At 40.7% G+C, this 18,703-nt stretch overlaps 1 protein-coding gene across 1 annotated transcript; it reads left to right on the forward strand.

Annotated features, from left to right (window-relative positions):
* Positions 1–9,797: 9,797 nt before the first annotated feature.
* On the forward strand, positions 9,798–16,933 carry LOC137273148 (BTB/POZ domain-containing protein 6-like). The gene is made up of 3 exons (XM_067805621.1): positions 9,798–9,878; positions 11,487–11,762; positions 13,237–16,933. Exons 2-3 carry the CDS (start codon positions 11,494–11,496, stop codon positions 14,345–14,347), a joined length of 1,380 nt encoding a protein of 459 aa, XP_067661722.1. The 5' UTR covers positions 9,798–9,878; positions 11,487–11,493; the 3' UTR covers positions 14,348–16,933.
* Positions 16,934–18,703: the final 1,770 nt, after the last annotated feature.

The raw sequence follows: 18,703 nt of genomic DNA on the forward strand, positions 1-18,703 counted from the left end.
TAAAAGCCCCTGGTTATCCCGTAGTATCGATCTCTGGGTAATTTACAATATTCTTCACTGATTAACTCCTAATACTGATCTCTGGTTAACTCACAGTATTGATATAAGGTTAACTCACACTTCCTATGTTACCTCACAGTAAACACCTCTCTGTTAAACACACGCTACAACGTCACCATGTCCGCACGCCTCACGCTGACTACCACAAGACAGGGCGGATATTCTTCTTGGCTGTGTTATATTCACTGAATTATAGTCTGTTTAGCTATCACTATATCTTTATATTTTATATTCCTCCTGAACGTAACTAGCTTTTCGATGTGCTGGACATGCTCCGAGTGTTTGTAAGACTAAATAAACGGCAAATTAAGAGTTCAATTTGCCTCAGATGCCACATCGAAAGAACAATGTTCGTGGACGGGCCTTTAGTGCCCAGAGTCACTCACCTGAAGTCGTCCAAACGGAAGTCGTCAATACCTTTCGGCATCTGGTTGAAAATATTCAGTTAGAAGCCCTCCACAGGTGAGGCACGCACAAGCGTTATTGTCGAGTGTACCTTTTACCGTAGAGGGAAGGAAGTTTGTTGTCTTCAAGAGTGCTCTCCATTTCTATTGAAATTGTATAGAACTACAACACACCTATCTAGACATAACTGTGATTATTATTGTATATGTGTGGCTTTGCATAACTTCAACTATTTTGTCGATGCAAAATGCCTGTGGTGACAGTATAAAATGTTTGGTACACTGAAGCAGCAGAAAGTGTTGAGTGGTGCAGATTTCATCACTGTATATCAACCTTTGGTCTCTACGGTCTCACGTAGGGAGTGTACTGTAAGTTGTTCATTGGTCAAGAGGGGATCATGGGTTGACCAGAAGTCCCTCAGGGCGAGGGGAACATGAACAAACACCAAGGGTACCCCAACCCATGGGCCCCATGGGACCAGTGAGCAATTTATTTATCTTACTGAACACCTCAATGTTAATTTTGAACTGTTTGAAGCATGAGTATCGGATCGTACACTTCAGCCAACCAGTGTGAATCAAGCGATTCGAATCTTGCATCTTGCTGTGTATTCCCGTAGGTATTGTCTTAGTAGAGTCGCCGCGATGTAATTCCCCTTCTTGATATTCACAGGGACAATATATGAACGTTTTGCCAAAGTGTATTTATTGGAATGCGAGGCAATGTTTTTCACAGCCATTGCTAGACACAAGAAAAAGAGACTGAGAGTTATCTCCCTTCTATCGATTTGCATTCGTAAATCATTCGTAATTTCCGTGCATCGTGCGTGATGCAATGTTGTTCCAGCTAATTACCATGACGTACCGAATGAGCTGCTACTGGCTGTGAGGTTAGATAATCGTAATTCATATAGGAGGAGTTCAAAGGTCACCTCTCTACTACAGCTACAGGGCACATTCGTGTCAGTATCCTATTGGTGAAAGTTCTCTTCGTGAACTGTAATGTGCACTTTGGATACTGCAAATCTGTAAACTCAAGCACTTGGACTCTTCTTCCCATGTAGGTCATTGTTAAGCAGTGTGAGTTTATGCCATGATTTGTTGTGTATCATTCCCTCATCTACCAGTCAGTAGGATTGTGTTTGATGGATCGATATACCTCTAAGGAGTCCCTTGACTCGCTGTATATTGTTTTACGCCACCTTTAACAATATTTCAGCAGCCTCACGGGCACCAGAAATAGGCTTCAGAAATTGCACCCATGTGGGCAATCGAAGCCATGTCGTCAACGTGACGAGCAAACACTTTAACCACTAGGCTACCCCACAGCTTCTTTGACCAGTATAAAGCTGAGTCCGTACAGACCAAATGGCTCCTCCGCAGACTGTAACAGATTCACCGCCAAGTCCGTTTCAGGTCGACATTTTGACGGTTTGATTATCTTTGATACTTTTTTGATATTTTATGAGCGCCTCCGTAAACTATTATATATGTTGAACGTATCCTTGTGTCGTGAAGATGACTGTGGACATAAGTTACACTGTTTCAACCTATCACAGTGACTTCACGAGGCGTCTCCTCTGTTCTCCTAGCCCGAACTTCGGTCAAGGTAAGTTCAATATTTTAATGTTTGATCATAAACACTTATCAAGAACCTGTACTCAATTAAAGGTCAACATTTTCATGTCCCCTCCAGCAACAGCTCCGAGGATAGTTTTAGTCGTGTCCACAATTCATCTGAACACTGACTGGAAGCTGTCTCTGGGCATGAGACGCCGACCTCTGTGGACGGACTGTTAGGTCACCTCATCGATGGACACAACATATTTGTTGGCCTGACCACACAGAGTTAAGCTTTGACAATTTGTTTGGATCTGACCCTTTCAAAGTGCATTTTAGTTCAGAGTGTCCTATGCGAAAGAATATGGCAGTCTTTTAATTTGGAAAGAGGGTTGAAGTATCTTGGCCAGACTATGTTACCTCACGACTGGACGACACTCGAGATAACACAGAAGGTCATCACACCCTTGTCCTAGCGCTCATTCTCTATAAAAAGTGGGATCGGGACATATTCTCGACACAGACATCCTAATGTTGGAGCAAGTATAAGAGAACATCATGTTTAGCAGTACCTTCAAGCAATTCTTTGAATGTCATTTAGAAGTGAAAATACATAAGAATGAAGATTTTTATGGATATCAACTTCTTTATGTGAGAACACAACGTTTCGGAGTTAATGCTTACTCCTTCACCCGATGAAGGAGTAAGCATTAACTCCGAAACGTTGTGTTCTCACATAAAGAAGTTGATATCCATAAAAATCTTCATTCTTATACCTTCAAGCACATCTCCCGATTCCAATAACTCTAGCACGTATTAAAAGAGTTAGTAAGAGTTAGTGTAACGATTGATTATCTGCGCAATCTACAGAACATAATAAAGACCAGTTTTGGAGTGGACTTGACAACTCTAGCGAAGCCGCCCCAGACATATCTAGTACAGTCATTGTTCCTGGTGACATAAATGTAAACATGTTGTCTCACAGACGCATGCTGTCCATAACATACTGGATAGGGAAAATATGCGAAATGTTATTAGTGAACGGACTAGAGTTACAGAGCAAGTCAGTACTTTATTAGATCCAGTTATTGTCAGCACTGATGTTGAAGTCATTGACTGTGGAGTGATAGATTACGGTAGAAACATTAATTACGTTAATATCAATGCTCATATATCTACGTAAGTGGCTTATACTGGAGACATATGGAGTTATAGGAAAGGTGAATGGGTTTTTTTTAAATATATGAATTGATGAATTCATAAGACTGGTTTTCCATATTTAATAATTGCAGTGATATAAATGAATTTTGTCAGTTATTTTTTATGAAAATTTTAGTTTTATCACAAAGCAGTGCATCCAAACAAAGGTGGTTACCATCAGACCCAATGATAAAATCTGGTATGATTCAAAATTAAGAAGAGAAAGCAGGAAGCTCCAAATACCCTGGGGGAGATGGTATTTCGACGGATGCTATCGATTCTTCGTATTGGGTATTGTCATCCTTGTCACCTTTCATCTTAATGACTTTCTTAATATGGGGAAAATGCTGGAAGCTTGGCACTTATGCCTTATTGTCCCGCTGCACAAGACAAATAGAGATGGTCCCAATGATTATAGGGCAATGACGCTTCAGTAACGTTGGGGAAAAATATAGAAATTCTTTTATGGAATTTATATAAATCCTTCGTCTGTGTTGATAGAAACAATTCATTGTATGTTCTCTTACATAATGGTTTGCATGGGAATAACCTCTGCATCGTGTAATGTGTATTAGAACATGAGAGCGTCTGTGAGACGCATAAGAAGACTAGGGCTATGACTGATGTATTTAAGTAAACTACTGCAGTCCGCAAGAGCTGCATAATGTCACCTATTTTTCTTATCTTATATAAAGAGACACTCATAAAAACGATATTGTAAATAGTGAATAGAGTATTGAAACTAAATATGCATTATCTATTATAATATTTGCTGATGACATATTTGAAGGTAGTGTCATAAACCTGTAATGGAAAATATTGTTCTTGAAACATATTGCAACGACGTTGGCACTATCGATGAATACTTAAAAAACGGACATTGTTGTATTTGAAAAATGTACAGGGGTTTCAAAAAGTGTAAATTGGTTCACTGGTTCTGAAAGGCTGGACTGTTTTCTATTACAAACATCTCGGAATATTGCTTTCGTGCAGGAACCTGTTTTCACGAGCTTGTTCTGTGTAAACAAGTCGAGGAGACAATTATATGTCGATTTCATTCTCTTTCACCTGGTACATTCTTCTAGATTTCTGACAGCAAAATTCTTGCTCTCCGATTAAGACATTTGGGGAACAATGTATGATCAAAACATTAAACAACTTCAATTTGTCTTGGGTGTTGGTTATCGCTCTTCTACTATAGCTATTTGGGCGTGATGTAGAAGTTATCCGGTACATACCAAATATGAGTTATGTCATACTGGTCACCTGTACCCCTAATGAACATGAATTTTCCATTTCTGGAAACCCTGAAGATCCGGGTTAGAACTGACTATAAGTACGTCGTGCTTGTCGTAAAAGGCAACGAACAGGATCGGGTGGTCAGGATCTTGGGTGTTGGTTGTTGCTCTTCTATCATTTAGATCCCGTGCCATATAAATGGAAATTGCTGAATGCGACAAAAAAGATATATACTCCATTTCTGTGATTTCAATATGGGTACATTGGGTTAGAGTGAGTGAGTGTGTTTTACGCCGCACTCAGCAATTTTACAGCTATATAGCGGCGGTCTATATATATATAATCGAGTCTTGAACAGACAATCCTGTGAACAACAATATGAGCATCGATCTGCGCAACTGCGAACCGATGACATATATGTCAACCAAATCAGCGAGCCTGACCACCCGATCCCGTTAGTCGCCTCTTACGGCAAGCATAGTCGCCTTTTATGGCAAACATCTGTTGCTGAAGGCCCATTCTACCGCTGACTTTCACGGGTTCATTATAATTAGATGAGACATCGCGTGAGTGGAAACTAGCAACATGTGTATGTCAGTGTTACGGCTATGTGAACGTTGTGAAGCATTCTTCAGTATTATAACCTATTTTCATGCAAATTTTGGAAATACTTTAGGCTCAAAACGTTTCCATAGCCTCTCGCAAGTGAGTCCAAAGCACGTGATTAGTAGATTCCTTGACCACGTTTGATTGTGTCCGTATGCACATAGCTTCCTGAAGCCTAGTTTGAGGCCAATCGGTGGCTTCACATTAAATTTGGATAGTGTGGTCCTTGTTCTCTGGGACATGTTCCGATATGGCGGACTTCCGGGCGAGCTTGTTGTCGAAGGTGCTACATGTCTTCTCATTTTGTCTGTTCAGAGCTGCAGGATGTCCGTTAATCGTCAAGACTCTGGGTATGTGGACAACTGGCAGGCAATCTGCGCATGCTTGAAACCGAAGACTTCGGTGACGTCACCTTACGGGTGTGTGTAAGGTGTGTTTACCAATTTTACATTAATCATTCATTACCAAACTAACATACCTTCCATTTTGGCTGGACACATATTACATTTAGAATGTAAACGTCAAGGTTCGATATACACTAGACAATATGGACGCCGTTTAATCAGTCTTGGTGTATACTCTCGCAGAGGTCATATTTGTGCATGAGATGTCAAATATGTTTTTCAAAATCAGTGTTTGATTGTAATGATTTCGCCATTATAATGTTGTTTTGCGCCTACGGATCAATGCACGATGTTTGGAAACTGCAATGCATCTTTACGTTCGAAAGGGGCAAGGGGGCAGCTTGCCTGAAAATGTCATGGAGAAAAAGTAATTGGTAGTTCTGAGGAACCGTGAGCAGGAGCTTTGCCTGTACAAGGCCGTGTTATATTTAGACGTCCATTACAGTTATGCCAATGGAGTAGTTAACGTGCTACAATAGTAGATGCATACAATAGTAGATGCATACAATAGTAGATGCATACAATAGTAGATGCATATAGATGCATACAATAGTAGATGCATACAATAGTAGATGCATACAATAGTAGATGCATACCCTCTGTGTTTGTTAGCAACACTGCTGACTATCAGGTTCATGTTCTTATGGGACAAAGTATGAGGGTAATATGATAGTTAAATTCCCATATAATTGTGCAGGAAATATCATATAAATGTATTTTTTGAGTTTGAATAAATATTTTTTATCAGCATTTGCATCACGTTTGTTGTGTTCATATCAGTCATGTTGGTGGTCAAGCTGAAGTAGTGCGGCAATCTTGTGTATACATGCGTAGTGAAGCGCCGTGAAATCAGACGCATGTTCAATCCAAAAATTTCGAACTACATAGATATATGTGGCAAATTCCCGAGTCAGCGTCAAAATCCATCGAGTTGCTGGTGTTATGACCCGCCATCATTGTGGTCAAATGGAAGTAGTTCTCACAAAAACGGCCTAAAATCAGATGGCGTCAATCCAGATTTGATGCCGTCTGATATTTGTGAACAACCGATCAGGATATAGTATTTTCTAGAGTCATGGTAGAAGTACGAATATTATCCATAGTTAAACTGGAAGTATTGATAAGAATGTGTTGCAGAAAATACAGAGATATTCTATTACCCCTCCATCTTCATCCTCCTCATTATGTGGCATGCAGTATTTATGAGATGTAGAGTTGGAAAGAGTGGTAATTCACAAGAACAGGTTTGTCTCCAAATGAAACATTTTGATTTATTGTAGGTATATCTGCAAGGCCCGAATCAACACTGAAACAGTCACCGGCCTAATGCACACATCCAGGAAATATGCTTTAGACGTACTATACGGTCTCTGTAACTTTCCTGGAGAAGTCCCTGTCAGGAGATAATGTCTGCCAGAATCTGGAGGAGTGTCATGGTTACGGGGAGCTAGATCTTGAACAGAAGGCCTTAGAGATCCTGATAGAAGGAGGGGAGAAAGTAACCAAGTCTGCAGCATTTGTGGGTTTTTGGTCTTATTGTCTAGAAACGTTCCTGAAATCGGACACACTGAACCTGAAAGAGGAAAATGTATTTGAGGCAGTTCTGTCCTGGACGGTTTGAGCGAGTGATTCCTTGGTGATATGAGGTATGAGATCCATTTTACACGCATGCCCCAGGAGTATCTGGTGAAGGTTGTGGAAGGACAGTGGATGAGATATTAGAATAATGGACAAAGCTCTAGTGTTTCTTCGTTTGTGATTTTAAAGAGACAACAATTACAGGAACCGAACATTTGTAGATATGTCCAAAGATTTGAAACTGTGTCACATGTCAAAAGTTGCACGGCAGAAAGCCATGCTCTCTCATTTTCTTCGATCACAGGGTTCAGCTGAGAGGTGGTCACCTGTGTGGTGGATATGATGACATAGAGCTTCCAGTGACAGTATCACCGTATGATCAAGATGAATCAGAGATAACTGAACCAGAGGGCACCGACGTGGAGCTTCACGACAATATCACTGTATGATCAACATGAATCAGAGATAACTGAACCAGAGGGCACCGACGTGGAGCTTCATGACAATATCACTGTATGATCAACATGAATCAGAGATAACTGAACCAGAGGGCACCGACGTGGAGCTTCACGACAATATCACTGTATGATCAACATGAATCATAGATAACTGAACCAGAGGGCACCGACGTGGAGCTTCATGACAATATCACTGTATGATCAACATGAATCATAGATAACTGAACCAGAGGGCACCGACGTGGAGCTTCATGACAATATCACTGTATGATCAACATGAATCATAGATAACTGAACCAGAGGGCACCGACGTGGAGCTTCATGACAATATCACTGTATGATCAACATGAATCAGAGATAACTGAACCAGAGGGCACCGACGTGGAGCTTCATGACAATATCACTGTATGATCAACATGAATCATAGATAACTGAACCAGAGGGCACCGACGTGGAGCTTCATGACAATATCACCGTATGATCAAGATGAATCAGAGATAACTGAACCAGAGGGCACCGACGTGGAGCTTCATGACAGTATCACCGTATGATCAAGATGAATCAGAGATAACTGAACCAGAGGGCACCGACGTGGAGCTTCATGACAATATCACTGTATGATCAACATGAATCATAGATAACTGAACCAGAGGGCACCGACGTGGAGCTTCATGACAATATCACTGTATGATCAACATGAATCAGAGGTAACTGAACCAGAGGGCACCGACGTGGAGCTTCATGACAATATCACTGTATGATCAACATGAATCAGAGGTAACTGAACCAGAGGGCACCGACGTGGAGCTTCATGACAATATCACTGTATGATCAACATGAATCAGAGGTAACTGAACCAGAGGGCACCGACGTGGAGCTTCATGACAATATCACTCTGTGTGTGGACATTGAATTCTAAGACGATGAGGAGGAGGGTTACTGGGCGGAGGGGGGTTACATGGGGTTAAATGGAAAGCATACTGTCAGCACAGATGGAGTTCAGTTCACCTTTTCAGACTCCCAGCATGGCTATTCCGGGACAACAGCTCTGGGTGGCAACATACCCGGCTTCAAGCATGTTAATGGGTGCTGAAACTGAGCATACATCTACCGAGGTAGGTAACACCTTCCATATAATCTGCATTTGTACCTCATGTGGTAAATATACTGCATTTTGCTATCAACTGAATGTACATCAATGACAACTGTCGTCACACCACAAACAACCCAGTACTCCAAAGCGTTAATCAGCGTTAAAACATAATGAAAGTTCTTATCCTTGTGCATTTCATCCTACAGATGCTCTCATCAATATGAACGACTATGTTTAAAATCAACAACTGAAATACATGTGTATGTGTATGTCGCTTGTATGGACTATGGGATGTAACTGTGTATACATCATGTAACATCATGTTCTATTGTCTCATGTGTGTACTGACTGACTCAAACCTGAGTCATCGGTACATGAATTTGCGTGTCCTAATTAGACGATGCTGCTTGATAGCATCTTCTAGCATCAGTTGACGGTTATTTTAGTGTACTGTGCTGAATGTGTGAAATTGTTCCTCGCCTGCTGATCAAAATTAATGTGATCATTAATACAGTGTGAAACCAACAGTCTGTATATTTAACTTTTGTACTCAAACATTGACACAGTTTGGAAATAACTAAAGAACACTGCAAAGGAAATACAATGACAGTACAAAATAGAGGGGAGGTACAGACGTATTACCAGCAAGCGAGTGAGTGAGTAAGTTTAGTTTTACGCCGCTTTTAGCAATATTCCAGCAATATCACGGCGGGGGACACCAGAAAATGGGCTTCACATCATTACCTTTACAAATACAATGGCAATATGATATGAAAGAGGTGAAACATATTCTTCGCAGAACTGCAGGCCAGCTTGTAATGAGAGATGACGGAGGCGAGACCTTTAATACATTACGGGAGGTTCCGGAAGTTTCTGTTAAGGAACTTTTGTTAACTCGCTGGGTCGGTCGTACGTGCTCCAGAAACGTCCAGTATTAACTGAAGTCAAATGTGATAACTACCCCACCATGGAACATGAACTTGTCCTAGGCATTGCAAACAGTGACGACAATCAGACTTTATTGACTAATACGTTTGTTCTCTAGTAATCTCAATAACTACTCTTGAGATAATAATCATTGTGGTTGGGGGTTGGGTTTTGTCTTGCCTCTTTTCACTTTTTATCACAGAGTAATCATCCGTTTGCTATTAAATAAAGCGCGCGTAAAATGTATAGATTAAACGGAAGTCGAGTCAAACCGAAACTAGGATTCCAGGTGTCCGAAAGCTGAAAGCTGCTCTCACCCTTTGTGTTCAAACCATTTGTACCAGTTCAGGTATGGTATTCACAAACACTGTACGGAACAATTATCTGTCTAGTGTACAGTCTGTGGGGGTGGAGACTAGACAGTAGGGGTGGGTATGACAGAGAAGTTTCATGTTGTGATATCCTGTGATGCGAAAGCATATATTGTGATGTGTATTGCGAAATATTGTAAGAATGTTTTAACAAAACACTAATCATAGTTATAATCGAGTTAATGCTTGGTTTATGAAACAATAATACAGCAAAATCACTATACTTGATTAAATTTCATGAACACTTTTACTTGTGACAAAATGAAAATGTAAATAATACCTGGCACAAATGAACAAGGAAAAACAACAATTTAGATAGAGAAATATCCGAGGATTTCCGAGTGTACGTATACGCTGTACGTATTACTTTCATGTCTAAATCTGTTAATGTCAGTAAACCGGTTATACTGCGCAGCCTTACTGCACCGACATGACCACGCCCTTATGATATATACACCTGTAGAATACATGTTCTGAAAATCAGCTGTACCCATGAATTCTGTGACACGTATACAACAGTAATATACATATTGTAACTGTACATTTTGAGAGTGGAATACTGTAAATACTGATGAAAATAAAAATGATATTTTCACTGAGTAGAATAACATGTTATTTCACTGAGTAGAATAACATGTTATTTCACTGAGTAGAATAACATGTTATTTCACTGAGTAGAATAACATGTTATTTCACTGAGTAGAATATCACTTTGGCAGACTTACTCGATGTCTCGATCATTTACAAACAAGGATGAAAATATAATAAATAGAATATTTTGTTAATGTTGTCAAATAACATATATATTTCATCTCATGCTCCACGCCACTCGTGAACATACCGGCTTTGTCAGACCACTCGATGAAATATACATGTTATTTGACAACATTAACAAAATATCCTCTATATATTCTGTGACACGTACGGTAATACACATACTGTAACAGTCAGCTGTGCCCACATGTTCTGTGACACGTGTACACCTGTAATATACATATGGTAACAATCAGATGTACCCATAGGTTCTGTATTAATTCTACAAACCTTGAGTCGTCAAACTCAACATAATTCCTAACATAATACCACTGCTATTGAGTCATGTTTCCATACCTAGAACTGAACGTACATCTGATCACCACAGTTATAGTTGATATTACTGTGACAAGTCAACCTAAAGGTCACAAATCTGGGCAGAAATGGGGCAAAGGAGTTGGGGTTTAAGTGTTCAACAGTCAAAAAAATCAAATAGGTCACACACGTGCAAAAGTGCCACAAAAACAAAATTGCCGTCCATTTAACCCCGCCCCCTGCTACAGCACCTTCCTTGTAACCACGCATGTGGGCTGTGCTTGAAGACTCAGTCCAGCATTTGGTACTGTAAAGAAATCGATAGGTGGTCTAATGTACCGGTTACAGGATGTACAGGGTGTACCTTTGTTTCATGCCATGCGACTAATCGGTATATAGTTTCATATACAGTGTCAAAGATGAATGAGTCACCGAGTTGTCGTTCGTTTAATATTGAGTAAAGCGCACGTAAAATAGACTTATTAAGCTATATGTATTCTTGTTTTTTCTGTTCAAAGCTACACCATGTCAGTTAATCGTCAAGAATCTGGGTATGTGGACAACTGGCAAGCAAGGAAGACTGTTATACAGTGTAATCTGCGCATGCTCGAAACCGAAGACTTCAGTGACGTCACCTTCCGGGTGGGGTCTCAACAACAGGTGGTCCGAGCTCACCGTTACGTTCTTGTCAGTCGCAGTTGTGTGTTCCATGCCATGTTCTGTGGCCCCCTGGCGGAAAAAGGGGAGGTAACTATCCCGGATATTGAGGTAGACATCTTCAAGGAATTCTTAAGGTGTGTTTAATCTGCGAACAGAAACGCCAACTTAGCTGTTCAATCATAAATGTCAAACTGCGATAATGACAAGGGAACGCAAAGGCGGTATTAGTGCATGAAAGTTCGTATATGTTTCATATTCAGGATTTGACTGCTGTAATTTCGACATTGAAATAATGTTTGTATACATGGAACGAATGACAGTGCAAAAAGTGCTTCTTCGGAATTTTAATACAAAAATGTCAACTTGAAAAGGGAACTAGTCAAATGTGCCGGAGGACAAAAGGCCCGTGAAGTGCCAAGTCAAAAAGGGCCGATGGGAAAGTCAAATGGACTGTGACGAAAAGTGGAAAGGGCCTTATTCCTAGCCATATGGGCCGTTGTGAAAAAAACGGTTCTAAGCAAGATCGGCATCGAGGTGGTAGACTTCATTTGCAGAATCGATTTGAGGATAGTATCTGCGCAAGGCATTTGTTTACATCGAGCCAGAAAACCGTATTTAGCCCTGTGGCGCGACGACTACATCGGCGTTGACTGGGCGAGTGATGCAATAATGTTTAATTTGGAATTTATAAAACTGGCTTTTTGCTTCAGTGACGTGACAGTAGAGTACGTGCGTGAGGACCGCGAAATCAAAGTTTTGCCCTGAACGGTGCTGTCCAGGCTGACCGATACGGTGATGGTACTGTCATGACGACGGAAGTCATATCTTACACACAGAAACTCCTTGTGCCTACAATTCGGTACAGAGACGAAATCCTAAGAATTCACGTGGACGATCACTGACGGTCACGCTGATGATCCAGCAGGATACTGGCAGGCCTCACACAGCACATGCCACTGTTCACGCATATGTAAGTGTCAGTGCCCACTTGCAAGAGGAATGGACCAGAATTCCACAAAGTCGAATTCAAAGACTTCTTCAGTCCATGCTGGCTACAATAGAGTTTGAAGACAACATCCAACTGGGAAACAACGCCTTCACTTAGTGTTCCCTTTCTCAGTTATACATGTTAACGTACATTTTGCCATTTGTGTGTGTTACCTCACTTATCTGTTAATAGGTATTTTTTTCGTGAAAATACACCTTAGCATTTCTTATTTGGGAGAGTATATTGTATAACGTACCCGATACTACAATAGTAATTGCAAACCCTACGTGTATGTCAGCAAAACTGGTGACTATCAAGTTGGAGTTTAGTTGACCACAAATCAAGGAACAGAGTATGTTCCAATACCATCCATAGCTAAGAGAGAAGTATTGAGAAGAATGTGATGCTGAAAAATAGAAACGTCCCATTACCCTTCCATCTTCATCACCCAAATCCTACCCGATGTGACATAACATACTCTAATAATACGTACATGACATATAATGTATTATGGGCAGTTCCCCCCCAATATGGCTCTCAGTGCTTATGCAAAGTAATGTTAAAATGGGCGGTGATTCAAAAGAACAGGTCTCCAACTGAACCATTTTCATTTATTGCAGGTACATCTACACAGACGAGGCCCAAATCAACATTCAAACTGTCACGGGTCTAATGTACACATCCAGAAAATATTCTCTTGATGCCTTATACGATCGCTGTGTAACGTTCCTGGGGGTACGCCTGTCAGAAGACAATGTATGCCAGATTCTGGAGGAGTGTCATGGTTACGGGGAGCTGGACATGGAACAGAAGGCCCTGAAGATCCTGACAGAAGGAGGAGAGAGAGTGACCAAGTCTCCAGGATTTCTGGGTCTTTGTTCTGATTGTCTGGAAACGTTCCTGAAATCGGACACGCTGAACCTGAAAGAGGAGGATATATTTGAGGCAGTTCTGTCCTGGACAAAGAAACGATGCCGGGCGGAAGGTGCGAGTGACACCCCTGAGAACAGACGGAGACTCCTGGGTGACATGAGGCATGAGATCCGGTTTACCAGCCTGCCCCTGGAGTATCTGGTGAAGGTTGTGGGCCCATCTGGACTACTGACAGTGGATGAGAGAGTTAAAATTATGGACAGAGCTTTTGACCCTTCTGTTGACATTTCCCCATTTGTAGCTTTAAAGAGAAAGAAAATACAGGAACCGGACATTTGTAAATACGTTCAAAGGTTTGAGTTTGGGTCGGATTTCAGCAGGACTTTAGCGGGACGCCATGCGCTCTCGTTTTCTGTCGATCACATGATTCAATTTAAAGGCTGTCAGCTGTATGGGGGATATCACGACATGAAAGTTCCACTGAATATTAGACTTCATGCGCAAAATCGCCCACATACAGCCTCATCGCTTTTTGACACCAAGGCGAAGCTTCTCGGTCGTGGGCAGCTGACTGACATCATGTTCTCAGAATCGGTACTACTGCATCCAGGCATCATCTACACTGTGTATGTGGACATACGTAACAGTGACAAGGGGTACGGTGCTCAAGGGAGTCAGTTTTATTTCAAGAGTCATGTAGTTGACAAGGGTCTGGATGGGTACGGGGGTGAGAATGGGAAGAAGACTGTAACAACTGATGGGATAAAGTTCACCTTTTCAGACTCCCAGCATGGCAATTCAAGGACAACAGTTGAAAGTGGAAACATTCCTGGCTTAATATTCAGTATCCCAACATAAACACAGCAAGTTAGTGGGTGATGAAACCGTGCATATGTATCAACCCAACTAGTTCACACTGACTTCAACATTCATTTGATCTGCATTTGTACCTCATTTGGTAGACATACTACACTCTACTATCAACAGAATGTACATACAAGTGATGGCAACTGTTGTCACAGAAGAAAACAACCCAATACATCAAAGCATTAATCAGAAACGGTAATGAAATTCAAAGTACTTATCCTTGTGCATTTCAGAATATAGATATACATGTCAATTCAATATGAACGACCGTATTTAAAATCAGCATTGTGAATGTTGCCTGTACGGTGTATGTAACTGAAAGCTTTGATTGTTTGGGGTTGCGGTCCACATTTTTTATGTCAAAGGGGGCAGGGGAGGTAACTCCAAAGGTGTGAAGTGCGGTTTGGCCATGTGCTTCCCTCTGGTGAAGCAATGAAAAGCAAAGAAGACAATTCTGTGAGTTTACCACTTTAAGTTTAATTTGTAGATAAAATAACGTTATTCTCAACATATGTATATATTACAGTTACATGATATACATAAACCTGTTAAATTAAGCCATAACTGTGCAGGTATTTCCAGGTTAGGAACACGAGGGTTGGCCTGGAATACGGTCACGTTTTTCATGAGTTTATCATCTTCTTGACTGGTACTTAAACAGTATCCTCATATTTAGGGGTTTTTTAAGTGTAGGGGTCTGTTGTTCTTGCGGAAACAATTCATATCCTTGTCATGAATTAATCAATCAAATATTTCTATATTTAAGACGTTGCATTACACAAGTTTTTGTAATGTTGTTTCTGGCAACTAGAGGTAAACTTGTATATTTCATCCACAAAAACATAATCTGAGGATACTCAGATAACATTTATTCTGTAACTTTCTAAGGGAAATAACTGTGTCTACGTGCAATTAATTGATGTACAGGCTTCGCTTGATTGATGTACAGGCTTCAACTGATGTACAGGCTTCTACTGATTGGCGTGCAGGCTTGTATGATTAGGTGAACGAGTTACAGGTAAAGATGTTTGGATAAAGGTTAGTCACTGAGGATAAGGTGGTTCCATGCATTTGGTAGGTAAACACCACCGTCTCTGTTGATTGAGGGCTTGTTCCGCTTGATTGCAATGGTTTCTAGGAGCTTTCGTCTTTTGAAGTCATTGGCGTTCCTACCTAATGTCCTGGTGTTGTCCCAAACAATCTTATGGTTGGGGTTGTGCATGATGTGTTCACCTACAGCAGACTTCTGATCCAAATTTTGAAGTGTTGTTTTGAGTTCTTTTAACCTGACAGCCAGTGATCGACCAGTTTCTCCAATATATGTCGCTTAACAACTACATTGGATCTGGTAGATGCATCCTGCTGGATTGTTGCATTTAGGTGTTGATTAGCTGATAGTAGTGTTGTCAGGTTAGTGTCTCTACGGAAGGTGACGTCTATTCATGTTGTTTTCTTGATGAGACGGCTGATGCGATGACGTATCTGGCCATGGCAATCCATGGGTCTGTTGGCATGGTAGCTACCCTGGCACGAAGAGCAAAAGCGGTCTGCAGTCCTGACAGCCTCCGCAGCGAATTAAAACACCTGAAATCAACCTTCCAAGACCTTAACGAGTACCCACCCCATCTAGTCAGCAACACCATCACCAAGACCCTGAAAGAAACTTCTAAGTCAACTAAATCAGAACCTTCCCCCATCAGAATTAACATACCATGCCATGGCCAGACATGTCACCGCATTATCAAGAAAACAACAGGTATAGACGTCACGTTCCGTAGCGAGACCAACCTGACCAACCAACAATCAATCGAAGCCTGTACATCAATTAATAGAGACCTGTATATCTTGTTACCCATTGTCATCTGTCTACTGTTATGTGTATATATACTACATCCCTTTAGATTTACCATCATTACACCTGAAGAAGAAACTAGAATCTGTCTCGAAACGTTGTGACCTTGTATTACAAAGAGGTTGAACCATAAAGCATATTTAGTTTGACTCCACCAACTTCTATATGCCTTTGAAACAACTTATAAGTTGCTGCTTGGTTCATAACACATCTACCTGTAGCGACTGACTGTTGCTATATTGTATTGGTTTGAGTGAATGAAATTGTTCCCTCGTCTCTTGATGGAAACGAATGTAACCAGTGTAATATGAAACCAACTTAAAAATTAGCAAAATGTGGAAATGAGTAGTGAACACAAAATGACAGAACAAAATAGAGGGGATGTGCAAATTCATTACCAGTACAAATACAATAGCAATATGATATGAAAGAGCCGAAAGATATTCTTTGCACAGCTGCTTTGCCTACCTGTAGTGGGAAATGATGGAGACGAGACTATATTTGGTTCAGGAACTTGCGGTAACTCGCCTGGTCTGTCCTATGTGCCAGAAACTTCCTGTCTCCACGTTAAATCTACTAACTTGTGCACCATGGCACAAGAACCTGTTAAGGTAAATTAATCGTGACGACAGTTATGACAATCAGCCTTTATAGACCAGTGGGTTCATTCTCAAATAATCTTTAATCTAAATAAATACTGTTGAAATAAATATTGTTGACTTGGAGTTGCTGCTGCTGTTTGGAAATTTATAACTTGTGTTTGTGCAGTGTGTCATGGGCACATTAAATAGGGGTACTTGTTTCGATTCCGATGAAGATTTTATGTGCTCGTTGTCATTATCGATGTTCTTTGACTAAATTGGTATTATCAGAAAGGTTCCATTGAGACACGTGCTTTAATGTATGCGGGAGACTTGCTTAGATTTACGAAACAATCAACACGATCAACATGATAATATGAATTAACGAGGAAAAATACAAGTCTCAGTTATATGATCAAGCAGAACCATGGACCAAGATAGGGTGAGATGACATATATAAATGTATAGCTTTCGATGGAGAACAGTGACAATATTCTATAAACTACATATATTTACACAGTAGGTATACATAGAGTGAAAGAAACATTTTGCATACAAATGATGCACATTGTAATAGTTTCACCTGGAAAACATAGCATAAGTCAGGAGGCAACATGGTGATGAAAATCAGTGACGACACCAGATGTCTATGTAGTCGGGCGTGGTGTGTTATGTCCAGCCACTCGGCTGCTAGTCCCAACAGAAGCAATTCTTGATGAGTGATGAAATTTATTTTGTTGGAAGTTTGGGAGGAAGGCTGAAAAGACAGGATCTTCCTCCTGTAAGAGTTCATGCAGAATATCAGTATGTATAAATTATGGCAAATGTTTTACACGTTATATGGTTGTAGCACATGGCTGGAGACCATGTGCTCAGTCAGGGTTACAACCATACAGTAGCTAGTAAATATTTTCGATAAATGACTGAAATAATATTGCCATTAAATATGTTTTACATTTATGAAACAGTGAGATACCGTTTAATAAACAGAGTACAGGACAAAGTACAGAAAGATAAGACTATCGAAATCTTCCTGACCTGAAAAGAGAGAACCTTCCTCCTGTACGAGTTTATGCAGAATGCATGAGGAGGGTAGGTAAGACAGGTAGCATCTGACAGGTGTCAAAGGAAGTCAGATTGAGGATTGAAGATATTAGTGTGCTGACATTCAACGGCAGAGAAGTAGAACTTGTAAATGAAACCTGGATGGATGGATGGATGGATGGATGTGCATGAGGGTTCATGAGAGGATGGTACTTCATCCACCATCCTGCTATCGATCTGTATCCCGATACAGTTTTCAAACATTAACTGAAAACATTCACTTAATTTCTGAAAATTTGTTGTTTTGTAATGGAAAGGATCTGTCATCATGTTCTAATATTTGTTTTCTAAAATAATTATTGTTTCCGCGAAGAATAGCATTGTGTGCGACTTACAAAATAATCCTCCCCAGCGTCCAGGCAGCAATACGTGTACTGTATGTATTCATCGTGATAAAGGAGAAAAGCAGTTATGTTCATCAGAAATCCAGGGTACTTACGGAATCGTGTGGCCACTATGTCGGATTGACAGCGGACCAGTCTTAGAGACACAGTCTTAGCTTGTTCCATTGTACTTTGGTTCGCCGTGAATTGGTCACACAGCATCCAGAAGCAGTAGTTATAAATCCAGTCAAGGCTCCAGACACACCAGCACATGGGATCACACAGGAATGTGTGCCATGATCTGATGGTTGAAAGCGTTCGCACGAGTACATTTTTCCGATAAAGGGTTTTGTTGTAAGATGTCTTCCAGATCCTTCAGCCCAGTATTCTGTCACTAACAAAAACGTTCATCAATCACAAGGGGTTGTAGTGGTATCATTGTTATGGCAACAGTCTGTACATGGTGATCTCCACACTGGCAAAAGTT

Source organism: Haliotis asinina, chromosome 2 (assembly GCF_037392515.1).
Source record: "Haliotis asinina isolate JCU_RB_2024 chromosome 2, JCU_Hal_asi_v2, whole genome shotgun sequence".
In the NCBI taxonomy this organism is placed as follows: domain Eukaryota; kingdom Metazoa; phylum Mollusca; class Gastropoda; order Lepetellida; family Haliotidae; genus Haliotis; species Haliotis asinina.